Below are 14,205 nucleotides of genomic sequence, written 5' to 3'. Positions count from 1 at the left end.
AAGTTAGTCACTATGATTAATTATTTTAAAATATGGATTAATTTCATGTAATTCATTTAAAATGACAACAGATGAAATCCCAAGGGAACCAACTAAATATGATATACTGTAATACAGGTAGCATATAAATGTGCACAAACAGAACAAAAATGGACTAATACATCAGTCAGTGGAAGTAGTGAACTTTAGTTAGGAATAGAGATGAGAAATGCAAAATACTCATGAGTTTAACAACACACTCAGTCATACATCATATCTAACACATTCAGGTGGAGGTCAGAGAAATTCCTGCCAGAGGCTCAACCACAGTGCAAACAGAGGCATTAAGAAGCTGAGGGGATCAAGTCATTCACTGTCCACACACTCCAATGACCACATGCTACAAGAGGGTTGATGACTAATCAGTAAACACTGACTCACATCTGGGTCAGATCTTTGAGACATGAGCTCGAGGAAACATCCTGAATCATAATATAGTTTTGCAAGTCAAACTCACGTCGTAATGGAAATAATATTTAAGTCAGGGACTAAACAAAATCAAAAGTACTTTAAGGGCTCATATCATGAGACTAAATTTTCCTTGATCTTGATAATTCTGGAACAAACAAGAAAAAAAAAAATAATTTAAACAGTTTTATAAATAATTTATCCACACAAAGCAGTTTAAACACTTCCCACTCTTGGAGTTTTGGGCTTTTCGTGTTTGCCATACACAACAGAAAAAAATGTTTTTTGCGCATTAGCGCAACCATTAACCCTGTAAAGCCTGATGTATGAAATAATAGTCTGAAAAATTTAATTGTTTTGAAACTGAACAGGTTATTAAACCTTGAGACAAAATATAAAAGTAAATCTAAAAAAGGCTTGCATATGTATGTTTTGTATCATATTTGATATCATCAGGCTTTTATGGTTCACATAGTATTATCAGGTCTCGACATTAACTCTTGTCCAGTCCAAGCGGATTTTTTGAAGGGGCAAGTGAAAGAGAATTTTACTTGCCTGACCAGACAAGTAGCCTGATTAAAACTTCAGAGACAAAAAAACTAGGGAAGCATCGAAACGCAAGAATGATTCTGATTTTATTACACTCAGTGTAAACAGCGATTGATATTTCTGATAACAAGGTCGCGCTGTTGAGGCTTGCACTGCCTGTCTCTTTGTGAGAGACTTGAGTGGAGAAATAAAAAAAAATAAATAAATAAAAAAAAAGAGCTTAACAGCATAAAGAAACTCACAGAAGAAACATACTGAGGTAAAAATTCAAAAAGTTTTTCAAAGAGTTTTTTTTATTTATAACACATAGGGATGCTAACGGTTAATCAACAATCAATTAATTGTCGATAATACATTTAATCGATAAAACTTATCGATTGTCGATTAAGCAGGTTCATGTGCGCGCGTGCATGCTGCTCAACCGCGAAACATGTAAGCAAGCGCGCCAGAGTTATGTTTGGGACCATTTTACAGCTAGAGTTACACCGTCATCATGACTATAAGTTTATGTGTGCATTCGCAGCCTTTTGTTTTGTGCAAATGTAAGTTATAATATTGTGTTTATTTTGTGTAGGCCAATCTATATCTGATTAATCTCATATAGGACGCATGTGGTTAAGAATTAACGCTGTAGTAAAGCATGTCGGTGATCATCTTTAGCTTCAGTGCATGCAGCTCAAACAGCAATGCACAACTAATAATGACTCTGATTGGGACTGTCATATTACATAAGTGAGCAATATTGTAACAAAACATTGTGAATTATTTGGGTTTAGGTACCATTTAGTTGTTTCATCGCGTCCTCAACATGACATTCTGAATAGCACGCAAGTTCAAGTTCACTTGTACATTCACGTCATTTTGTGCCGATATAATTTGTAATATTATGTTTATTTTGTATATCTGATTAATCTCATATAGAATGCATTTCTTTGAGTTAAATAATGCGCTAGCAAAGTGCTTCAGTTTACCAGTGTTCATTCAGCTCAGACAGCAATGCACGACTAATAGTAACTATGATTGGGACGGTCATATTACATAACATCAATGAGAACACTATTTTAATAATCGTTGTAAATTCATTGGGTTTAGTTGCCGTTTTCAGCGCGTTGTTCCAGGAAGAGTGTGTTCACAACAGGAGTAGGCTACACATTCCGACAAGCACCCATCTGAAGCGGCGTTTGTGACACGTTGTATTAGTCGTTATATTTGATTACTTATTTTACAATCCTACTAGCCCTGGATTAGATTTAGAACATGGCGTTTTGAGCAGCATTTGCACACCCTGTCATGCTGTTGACTATATGCCACTGCAGTAGACGCATATTGCAGTATTAAGGCTAACAAATAATCGATTAATTGATCATTAATTTAAACAACGATCGATCATAGGAATTTGTGTAAAGTGACATCCCTAATAACACATCATATATAGTTAAGCAACATAACATGACCAAAAAAGCCATTTTGCCTAATATTATCACAACTGTAAATGTCACATTGCTTTTATAGTTCAATAAACAAGTAGTTAATTTTTAAGTCACGACAAGGCCTAATGCCGAGCCCTGTATGATATAGTGATAGGGTGGCCACCTGGTCCTGACAGTCCTGAAATTGGAAGCTCTGTCCCATATCCTGCAAGTCATAAGCAGTGTCCCGTCCCGCATTTCAATTTTATCTGTATTACTTTCCCCTGTAATTACAATACCACAATAAAAACAGTTAATAAAGTAAATACATTAATAAAATTGTAAATTGGGATTATTGAGGTTTAATCTAATCACACAACCATAATGTTCTAGCAAGAGAGGGGAAAATAATCAAACAGTGTAAAGTCATAAAAGCACAACAGCAAAAACAGCCTGTTTAATGAGAAGCATCAGGATGAGAGTGGAAAATGGTACTGAAAACATAAATTATGAGTGTTTAGCACAAATAAAGTTATGTGGATGCTTGACTCCTAAATAAAAAAACTTTTTTGAAGGAATTCCTAATCTCATCAGTTCAAATCGAGGTAATTATATCTACAAAATTGAGAGTAAAGACTTTTATTTGTCAGGTTTTAAGTGCCAAGCACATGAGATGTCTAGTTTCACTCTCTCAGGTTTTCAGCCTCAAACAGCAATGAACAATGGAGAGCTTTCTCTCTGGCATACTGGAGTATCAATGTGACCCAATAGGCAAGGACAAGTTTCTGTCAGAGTACAGGCTGAAAACTGATACCAAGGATTCAACCTTGAGCTTCAATCAAGGTCACCTTTTAACTTGAGCAACTCAAGAAAAACACTTTACAACTCAACCAAACAAGAGTGTCAGAACACTGAAACTGACTAAACAAACAGATCTGTTTATGAAAACCATAGTCAACCAAACACTGTGCAACACTTGTGCTTTAGTCAACTCACCGGCAAGTCAACACTGACATCTGTGCCATCTAACAAGGAAACTCGGCAGGTGATGATGGACTTGGCATCTCCAGCAGCAGGGATGTGTGTTGTGGCTCGCTGGGCTTCCCGGAGTCGAGCTTTATCTGCATGTTTGCGGATGGACCGCCGGCCCAGAGTCCGGCGCAAGAAGCTCAGCATATTCAGGAAGATTTGTTAGACCAGTCTGAAAGAAAGAAAGACCATCTCTGTTACAATCAGGCCAGCCCTGTGAAAATTTGCTATTGTTCTTACCACAGTAAAACTATAGTTAAGAAATAGCTATAGTAAGACCGTAGTAACACCATAGATGGCACCTTATTTCCTAATGAAAATTCACCTCAGCTTTTGTGTATTATTGTATAGTAACTATTATTTAACTGAGTCATCATCTGTAATAACACCACAGTAATAAGAAAAAACATCACAAGTAAAACCATCAACATATTCTCAGCATGCTTACGTCAATGAGAATATAATTTGTATTATAAATAATATTAATAATAACGGTCTATGATATTTAAAGACTAACTACAGCTGCAGTTGTACTAACTTAACAGTTAACTGTACAAAACTTAAGATATTACCCTTAACTCTCCCGATTTTCCTTACAGCAAAATATAATCAGTTACTACAGTGTACTGTTTTATTCATAACAGACAGTGGTCGGTTCTTTCCTGTTACTACAAGTTATTAATTACTTTGTCTTCAAATTGCAGCAGCATTTCAACAACACTGACGCACCTTTTAAGAAAACAACGGCGAAGACATTTAAAATAACGGCGGTCAAAAAACGTCAAACGTTTAACGCTGCTCTCAGGCGTGCACGCGCAATATCCAAACTGTTTCATGTTCCGATCAAAAATTGCAGCGGGCTCACGATCACGCGCTGACTGACTGAACTACACTGACACCTGTTTGCGCAAGACAAACTGCGCCTAATTAACATTTAACGGCGGAACGATCAAAAAAATAGGTATTTGTTTAATTACACAAATAGCTAGTAATCACAATACGGCTAAACACCAGTGATTAATATAAATCTGTACCGATATATATCGCGTCTTCCTAAGGATGACCGTACTCGAGACACTCGCGCGCTAGCGGCGCGAATCCACTTGTTGATCCTCAGTCAGACCAGAGCAGACAAAAGCTATACTTACTACAGATTGATGAATATTCCGCCAATGAAAGAGTCCTCCAGCATCGGCTTTTATCAGTAAACTCTGTGCTTTGAAATATCCATCTTTTAAGCCGCAGTGTGGCACAGCCACTTTTTTTTCTTTTTTTCTTTTCTTAGATAAGTGTAACTGATATTCTCTCTGCTCCAAAAGATTGTGAGATGTGGGGTGGCTGTTTTCCCCTCAGGAAATGACGTCACGTAAATCCCTAAAAGTGGATTTACATTTAAAGGGCCGGTGTTGTGCCGAACTTTGTGTAATGGACCTGCATATCCCTTTATGAAAACGTACTGTAATGGTACATAGTACAGTGATCAGATAGTAAAAACATGGAACTAAATGATTACCAAATTAATGTACTATGATATTTACATTAATAATACCATTTTTTTTAGTGCAGTCAGGAAGTGATGTGATAAATTCAACAGTTCACCATCATTTACTGCAAAGTCGCTTTTTTTCCCATTTCATATGCTTAATTATAACAGCACGTTTAGACATTATTTATAGGTTTGAAAGAACGAGTTGTAATTCTCCTGGAAGCATCAGATTGAAAATGTATCATTTAAAATTTATAAATTGTATATATTTTAAAAATGTATAGAATGGATTGGAAATGTATAATTTGAAGATATTATTGCAAACTGTCAGGTGCTTACAGGTATTTTGTTTTTCCAACAGCACCACCCACTGGTTACTGAGGGCTTGAAACTGTTGTAACAGCTCTCCTCCCTGTCAAAATCAAAGGAATTAAAATGTACAAATATACATGTACAAAAAAAGAACATATTTAATGCAAAAGCGACCCAGATTAAACACCTTATTTTATTTTAAAGACTTTCTTTTTAATATACAACATTGTATGTACACTTTATAATATTTTCATAAAAACGGACAAGTGGCACAACTTGACCTTGCAGCAAATAAACGTTAACGCCAGTCTACAATAGTACATCTTTGTTGAAAAAGTGCTGCCTTTCCCACAAGACAGGAGGCGTGTAGTTTCTCCCAAATTGCATGTCGTATTCCTGTTTTAAATAACCTGTTGAGCATAGAAAGGAATTATTTGGTCCTAAAACCAAGGTTCTCCAGCAAGCATGACCACAAAGAAATGACAAATGATTGACTGTAAAAGTAGATAGTACCTTACAAAGAGTACAGGTATGGACAACTCTGCGGTCAACTAAAGACATCCTGCGAAACTGGGCAATGGGTCACACATTTAATTTGCAGACATCTCAAACAGCAACATTTTAGCATGAGAAGCCAATGCAATTTTGTCAAAATCAATGCCAACGTTGGATTTGATGGATTCTAAACATAAGACTGGTCATAACACTAGGGCTTAATTAAATAAACTAAATAAAATCATACAGTCTGAACCAGGCACCAGCTCTAATGTATTGAACCAGGCCTAGATCAAACCTGAACATGTGATTTGGGTTATTACATTCACACTATCAGTATTATAAAACACACTTACACACATAGAGACAGCAGAAACATACAGTAATAACCATAGGCACCGATTTAAGTTTTTGTTATGTTTTAAAAGCTTCTAAATCCAGGAAAGACGACCATTTTAGGGAAAGAGCAAGGACAGTTTGAATTTGAGCGCGCGCACGTATCTGAGTGAGAGCAGAGCCACTAGACCGTATATTTGAGAATGCGCGTCCAGTTTTGCGCGAGACTGAAGGAAATCCGCCTGCGAATTGAGAGATTTGTGCTCGCGCATCACTTGGATGCGCTCTCGACGTTTGTCTTTAAAATAACGCAATAGAAACGACCTTAAATAAACTATAAAAAAGTGAACATCGTGTCTGAAAGCTGAAATCTATTTTTTATTGGTTTAAATCAATGGAGAATATTTCGTATTTTTCCGTGGGTGCTCCAGCCCCCGAGCAGCCACGGGATCGGCGCCTATGGTAATAACAACACACATACTGGACACACTCTCAGCTTGCTAATGTTGGCGAGATATTCTGCATGAGCAGTCTGCAACAAGAAATAAACAGGTCAACCATAAACAAACTCCAATCTGATCCCCAACACAGTACTGCATTTGACACACTGTGGTGTGTAACGTTCAGATTTAGCAACAACAAAAAAAGCAGTTCTTATTCGCAACACATAGATATTACATTACCTACAAGGGATACTAAACCCTTTAATTGAATATCTGATTTTAAATGATAATGTAGTTCATTTTGAGGGAATGTTTGCTTCTAGACAGATCAAATTTCTGAATGGCATTCTTCTTACAACAAAACAACAGCATGAATTTAAAAAAAGAAAAGTAAAAAGAATCAATTTAATTTTCAAAAGAATCTTCCATAAGTGAATTCCTGGTTGGTTTGTGGTCCTAAATTTAATATTCAACAGTCTCGCTGGTTCTTGCATTTGGGAGGAATATTTTCAGTAATTAAAGTTAATTTTAGTCTTTTCCTCATACAAAGCTATTATTTGGCTTAAGAAGATTTGGAATATAGTCAATATTAAGGTCTGTACACACCGGGACGAATATCGCAGCGCGATTATATGCCATATATGTATTCTTATCTTCTTTAATTTTATTAGTATCATAAATATGTTTATTTGCACTACCATTCAGCACAAGCGCCATATACTGTCAGGGAGTGAATTTGCACGTTCACTCGGCGCATCGCCAGTGAAAATCGCTTGGGTATGAACACGAAAATCGTCTTGAAAAACGCTGGCGATAAGCACGTTGCGATATTCGTCCTGGTGTGTACAGGCCTTAATGGTGTTTTTTTTCTTTTTTCTTGTAGGCTTTCATTGTATGAAAATGAGCAGCATGAACATTTCTCAAAACATCTTCTTTGCATTCTGTTGACGAAAGAACATATGGGATTGGAAAGACACAAGGGTGAGTAAATAATTAAAATACTTTTGGATGAACTATTCCTTTAACATCTGCATTGAGAGACTGAACTGATATTTTGCATCACAGCTGTAATGCAAAGTGCTTTAAAGTCCTTGTTGACAGCATTTTAGTTTGACAGCAAAATAAATTAAACTATTTTCACCCTGTGCCAAAGAGGGAGAACAGCAAACAGAAAAAAAATATATAAGAAATATGAATTTTGATTTGTTAGTAGTTAGATAAGTTGCATAAGCAGGGCTGAAAAATTGAAAGTAAAACAATAAATATTTCTAATAAAAATACAAATGTTCATCTGCAGCACAAGACTGGATGTGAATTGATTTGTGGGTGTTGTTTGTCTCCAAATAATAGGTGACCACATATAAAAACATTCATTCACGGGCCTGCCCTTACACACTTACATATGGCACCAGCAATCTCTTTACTATATTCATTATTAACATATATATTTGTCAAAACCCTGAACACTCAAAGTCCCAACATGTACCTAATTCACCTTTGTTAGATTTTTTTGTCCTTTCTTTCTCTCCTCATTAAAGCCTGGCATATAGTCTCTTTGCCAGCATAAAGTGCAGCAGTGCTTTTTTTTTTTTTATGTCCTGTGTTCCTGGCTCGAGATGCTTCTCCATCGCTCTGTCATGAAGCTGCGATATCATCACGTGGAGAAGATCCTGTCAGTGAATTTCAGCATCATTTTCGGGAAAAGCTGGCATTGCATTAGTTGGATTCGTGCAGAATGGACTTGAGCGGTTTCACCAGGCCCTCCTCGTAAACCTTCAGTATGGCCTCGCACACAAACTTGAACTGGCTCTGAGAAGACAGAGAACAGAGGGGAAGTCATAGTGAATGGAAGATGCGTCAGTCTATCACGCAAGAGCGGCCAAGCGTGATGGCAGTATGTGAAACTGGGATGAGAGCATAATTCATGGACTGTGTCTGTGTGTGTGAGAGAGAGAGAGAGAAAGCAAGATGGGAGAATGCATATAGAACCACCGTTGAACAACCCAAAAGACATTTTTGTATGTTAAGCAGCAGAAAATAAGATGTGGACAGTCAAAAATATATTGCTCTCAGGTCCCTCCTTCAAAATAAGCCTTTAAATCAATTTTTTTTTGTCCACCAAGTGAAGGCAGAGAAGAAACAGCTGATCTCTCTTAAACATGTTTAAATAATGTTCAAAACTCCAACCTTATGTACACTATGTTTGGGGTCAATAAGGTTCTTTAAATGTCTCTTGCACAGCAAGACTGCATTCAATTGATCAAAAATAAATGTAGTAAAAATAGTAATATTGCCCTTATATTAATATTATTGCAACTTAAAAAAAAAAAAAAAACAGTTTTCTTTTTTAATATACTTTAAAATATAATGAATGCGATGACAAAGCTAAATTTTTCACATGATCCTTCAGAAATCATTATAATATGTTGATTTGTTGCTCAAGGAACATTTATTACATACATTTTTACATACATTTTTTTATTATTAATTAATTTTTTAATTTTATTATTAATTTATGGCTAGAAAGTTTAAAAGTATTTTTTTTGTAATAATGTAACTTTACACTCTCGCAATTTAATGTATCCTTGCTGAATAAAATTAATAATTAAAAAAAATCTTTCTGACCCCGAACGTTTAAAAGGTAGCGGTTGAGCGATAGAAATAGTAATGCCTTAGCAACACCACTAATGAAAAAGAAGAGTGGGCATTTAGTGCACAAATGTTTTCACTGAGCATCAGCCCTTTCTTCTTCCTGCTAATTAGTGTGGTTTCATGGTCAGCAGCCTCTGGGTGGACAGGCCTCATTAAAGCACAGCAGATCATGTTGAAATCATAGCTGCATCATTGTCTCAAGCTCTGAGAGTCCCAGCCTAGACAAGAAGACCCTCTGCTACAGCAACTCTTCTTCACGTTATATGTGAAAACATCATGGCCTGTAGCTACATTTTAAATGTGAGTGAAAACATCACTTCAAATGATTTTTTTATTTGTTTATTTAACATCTCATCATTGGCACAGTGCAGTATTCAGCCACTTCCCAATGATAAACTCCCAATGAATGACTGAGTGGGGATATGACATGACAAAAGGGGGTGGGCGGAACTTACAGGCGTCTGAATCATCATGGCCCTCTGATCCCGCATGGTCCTCACAATGTCTAACGGATACACTGGCTGACTGCACTCCATCAGACACATTGCCGTCTCCATGGTGATGAGAACTCCCGTCCGGCCAATCCCAGCGCTGGGACGCAGCAGAGGGAGGGAGAGAGGAAAAACTTGATTACACTGTAATTCTCTTTGGATAACTACATTTAGAAACTACTTTGTGATATAGATATTTGAATTACCTGCAGTGGACCACAACGGGCTCATCCTTCCCAGCTCGTTTATTGCGGACCAGAGCCACGAAATCCAGGAAGTCCGTTGAGTCATCTGGTACACCATGATCAGGCCATGCCAGGTACTGGATTTGGGTCAACTCCCTGCTCTCCCCACTCTAACAGCACAAACAACAGATCAGCAAACACAAAATGACATGCTTATACTGGCATCATGGCAAATGATACACTGTAAACAAGATCTCAGAGTCCAATATTAACATTTGCCAAGTGCCTAATGCAAGTAAACACTGGCCTAAAAACCAAAAATGAAAATTATGCCATCATTTACTCACCCTCATGTTGTTACTTTATTTCTTCTGTGGAACACAAAAGAAGACATTTTGTGAAATGTCTTCGTCCATACACTTGAAGTCAATGGGCACCAAAACTGGTTACAAACTTTCCTCAAAATATCTTCATTTGTGTTCCACAGAAGACAGAAAGCCAAACAGGTTCGGAATGACGAGTGAATGACGGTGATAGTGAGTGAATTATTAATATTATTTTTCTTTTTGGATAAACCATTCCTTTAAAAGCAAGTAAATCAAACACCAATTTGGTTGACAAGCAAATCTGTGATACACTCACCTCAATGTGATTAAGAGTCATATCTCTAACCAAGAAAGCAGAGTTTCCCTCCTCAGTCTGGCAGGAAACCTGAAAGCCGCCATATGTAGCGCTACCTGAGGGGTTCGGCCAGTACTGATGGCACTTTACCTGTGGTAGAAAGGTATTGGATGATGTTAGCTCAAAAAGTTTTAAGAAAAGACACATCAATTAATGTCAAACATAAAGAGGTATACATACACGTCCTCGTTCAACCTGAGTAGTAAGCATGACTACCATAGAGGAGCCCTGCTCCCATGTCATCTGCCAGAAATCCGGGCACGTGTTGGGCAGCGGCCCCTGGCAGGCGATATAGCGGTTTATGAGACGGGAGGCAGGGATTTCCATCTGCGAGCATGACAGAACCACATTATGAGAGACTATTAATCATAGCCCATCTTTCGCTGGGTGTTTTGAGTTTGCAGCGAGATAAAATAATTATGAGCTACTCACATTGATGTAATTTGCATTGATGTAGTCATCTGTGCCTTTCAAGATGACTCTAGTAGCATCATCTGACAATAAACAACAAAAAATTATTTTTTTTTTTTATCACTTCCACTGGTTATCAGTACAAAGGAACAGCATGCAGCATTACTCACATGGTGAGATGTCTCTGTAGCGGTTTTTGGAAATATTCTGAGGTAATTTGGCACATGACATTGTCATTCCAGATCTTTTCCGATACAGTTGCTTTAAAACAAAGCAAAAACAGTCAGTCTACAAAAATCCCAATGAATAAAAACTGTAATAAAAACAAAAATTAAAGTATGACCTTCAGTATTCATGCCTTCCTTTCAACTTTCAAGTATTAGACCAGAAATTTCATACATTCAATTTTTTGTGGGCAGTCACTACAGAAATCTGGCAGTACTATGTCTGATATTAGAGTTATAATTAAGGCATGTTCTGCACCGTTCACTCTATTGAGATGTTTTCAAATGTTGAACTTTAAACTTGAGCGTTGCCGTTTTTAGAACACTGTGTCTTGCATGAGAAGCTGTAAAAGATGCAAGCGTAATGGTCAAACACGTCCGTCTTGTGCATGTTTACATATAAAATCAACAGAAAGAAGTGCAGTGGAATGCAAAAACGCATACCTATGTGAATGACCCCTTACTCCTAAAATCCAAGCATTTCAATAATGTATCACTTTAAGGACACATTCCACCCGGTGCTTTCTGCGTAAATCCATGCATGGCCACATAAATGCACAATGAGCAAAGAAGCATGCATCTTTTTTCATTCATCCTTCTTTCTTTTTTTTTTTTTTTTAAACAGTAAATCTGGCAATAAGAGGCTATTTTATTTGTGGCGAGAAAGCATATGTATATTATGAATATAATAATATGTAAGGGATAACCCTTCACTTTGCGTCGGGCGGTTCTTTGCCTCCACGTCATGCATTAAAATAGTTTAATGCACAGCTAGCCGTGGATTACACTGCTTATACCATGGTCAATTTCCAGAATTGACAACTTAAAGCTGTTATTGATGTTTGCAGTGCAATATTTGACTAAAAGGGTAAAATTGACAGTTATTTTCGTCAGTTACGGCTCATTAGATCACAGAGATAGTAGTGCATAAGATTGCATTTGTTTAAATGAATGAATTATAGCATTTATATGAATTAATTATCGAGAGAGGGAGAGAGATGAGAGATGCGTACCTGCGTCTGTTAAGCGTCTCTCTCTATTAACAACAAAGCTGTAAGTTTAATTACAAAATAGCGATGTAACCCCCTTGTTGCTGAGAAATATAATGTAGCGATTCAGTAGCGAAGCTATTTTATTAGCTACTAAAAGTGGCAGGGCAGCGTTGATAAGTATCTGCATTCCTGAATGTCTCTGCGTGCGCAGTGCGAGTGACGTATGTATGTGCGCGCTTCAATAATAATAATAAAAAAAAACATTAATATAGAACAGTGATTCAACTGACTTGGAACTACCTGTGCATTAAACGGTTTTATTGCACATCTTTCAGCCAATCAGAACCGAGTATTCAGACAAGACCATGGTATAATCATAAATAATGTATGTTTTTGCACTGTAGCACTAATATCTTAAATCCTGCAGAGGTTTGATGACAGATGTTATATAGAAATATGTCTCCTTTAGTCATATACTGCACATTTTATCAACATATTCACACACACAAACTCCACACACGCTAACAGGAAGATATTAGAGCTGCCTGATGAAAGACAGGAAGTAATAGGAAGTTCTTTTGATATGACCACATCCTGAATAACCCTGATTGCTGTGGATTTCAGATCACTTTGTAAATTAGCAATTTAGATAAACAATAGCATATAAACTTGAACTGCTTTTTGCCTGTGGAGAATAGAAGACATACATTATCATGGAGCTTTTATAATCACCTATGGAGTAAAAAGCATTTGATCGTAAAGATCAAAATACTTGAAACCTGGATTTTCTGCTACTAAAAAAATGCAAGTAGAAACATGAACTTAATTAGAACTCAAAAGGATCAGTGACAATAATCAGTTTGTTAACTCACATCAAACTGGGCTAGTATAGTAGCATTGTTGAGACCCTCCTTTAACTGCAGCATTGAGTCCCTCCAGGCATCCTGGTCTAGGTGTGATGGGTCTGTGGGAGATTTCTCTGGGATGTACTGAAAATCCGGCTCCGTCTCCAGTTTCTCCTCAACTACATCATAGATAGCTACATAAGAGAAAACAGTTATTGTGATGGCAGGTGTACAAGGTGTAAAGAACTGGAAATAATTTTCCCCCAACAAAAGTGAATGAATCAAATCAAAGGCTGTCTGTGTCTCTATACTTCAGTTTTGAAATCGTAGTGATTTTGGTCAAAATAAATGGGCGTGTACAACTAATTCCATGATTTTTTAAATCAACGAGCCACAATTCAAAAAGGTTTCAATAAAAAATATCTAGTTATCCGTAGTATTTACATAATTGTAGTGGTGTTCATGTGCACAATTCAAAAGTTTGGGGTCAGAAAGACTCAGCAAGGATGAATTGATCAAAAGTGACAGTACATTGTTGCAAAAAAATCTATTTAAAAATTAATGCTGCTCTTTTGAACTTTCTATTCATCAAAGAATCATGTAAAAAATATTATCACAGTTTCCATAATTAAAATATTAAGCAAACCAAATCAGCATATTGGAATGATTTCTGAAGGATCTGAAGGATCAAGACTGGGGTAATGGCTGCTGAAAAAAAAATTAGCTTTGCCATCACAGGAATAAATTACACTTTATTAAAATATATTAACATAGTAAACAGTTATTTTCAATTATAAAAATATTTTACAATATTATTGTTTTTATTGTATTTAAGATCAAATAAATGCAGCCTTGGTGAGTATAAGAGACTTCTTTCAAAAACGTAAAAAAAAAAAAAAAAAAAATTATACAGACCCCAAACTTTTGAATGGTGGTGAAGTCATTTCAACATGACTTGAAGGCAGCAAGAGATTTGTTTATTAATCAGGCAAGTGCTCACCATTGGGCCGCACCAACAGGATGAGCTCCCCGGAATGGCTCTCACAGCTGGCCTTGATGAACATGACCACCTGATCATGCGTGTGCTCTGCAATATCTCGACCGTTGATCATCACAACCTGATCGCCCTCGTTCAGTCGAGGCACACACAAATCAGCCTGAAGACAGACAGACAGACAGAAAATTATGAAATTCAAAGCGTTAGATGACAAATCAGAT

The 14,205-nt window shown here is 36.8% G+C and overlaps 2 protein-coding genes across 11 annotated transcripts in view; both read right to left on the bottom strand.

The window, feature by feature from the left end:
- The window catches only part of epb41l5 (erythrocyte membrane protein band 4.1 like 5), a 37,668-nt gene extending 32,264 nt beyond the window's left edge, over positions 1-5,404 (bottom strand). For 4 of the 7 annotated variants that reach the window (XM_051904828.1, XM_051904834.1, XM_051904833.1 and 1 more), the window contains exons 1-2: positions 5,260-5,404; positions 3,402-3,606 (exon numbers count right to left, since the gene is read on the bottom strand). In XM_051904828.1, coding sequence (XP_051760788.1) covers positions 3,402-3,581 — 180 coding nt within the window. In that variant the 5' untranslated portion in view covers positions 3,582-3,606; positions 5,260-5,404. Of the gene's footprint in view, positions 1-3,401; positions 3,607-4,163; positions 4,323-4,468; positions 4,799-5,259 lie in introns of those variants that run through there. The other 3 variants (XM_051904829.1, XM_051904832.1, XM_051904830.1) reach the window with 3 other exon arrangements.
- Positions 5,405-5,406: 2 nt separating this feature from the next.
- The window catches only part of ptpn4a (protein tyrosine phosphatase non-receptor type 4a), a 59,387-nt gene continuing 50,588 nt past the window's right edge, over positions 5,407-14,205 (bottom strand). For 3 of the 4 annotated variants that reach the window (XM_051904827.1, XM_051904825.1, XM_051904826.1), the window contains exons 19-27: positions 13,988-14,144; positions 13,015-13,181; positions 11,097-11,187; positions 10,948-11,009; positions 10,696-10,842; positions 10,477-10,605; positions 9,856-10,004; positions 9,614-9,749; positions 5,407-8,315 (exon numbers count right to left, since the gene is read on the bottom strand). In XM_051904827.1, the coding sequence (XP_051760787.1) occupies positions 8,223-8,315; positions 9,614-9,749; positions 9,856-10,004; positions 10,477-10,605; positions 10,696-10,842; positions 10,948-11,009; positions 11,097-11,187; positions 13,015-13,181; positions 13,988-14,144 (1,131 nt within the window). In that variant the 3' untranslated portion in view covers positions 5,407-8,222. The remainder of the gene's footprint in view (positions 8,316-9,613; positions 9,750-9,855; positions 10,005-10,476; positions 10,606-10,695; positions 10,843-10,947; positions 11,010-11,096; positions 11,188-13,014; positions 13,182-13,987; positions 14,145-14,205) is intronic. The other variant, XR_007931535.1, reaches the window with a different exon arrangement.

Source organism: Ctenopharyngodon idella, chromosome 9, assembly GCF_019924925.1.
Source record: "Ctenopharyngodon idella isolate HZGC_01 chromosome 9, HZGC01, whole genome shotgun sequence".
NCBI classification, from domain to species: domain Eukaryota; kingdom Metazoa; phylum Chordata; class Actinopteri; order Cypriniformes; family Xenocyprididae; genus Ctenopharyngodon; species Ctenopharyngodon idella.
The sequence above is the reverse complement of the archived record's forward strand: the minus strand, read 5'-3'. Positions and strand labels throughout refer to the sequence as shown.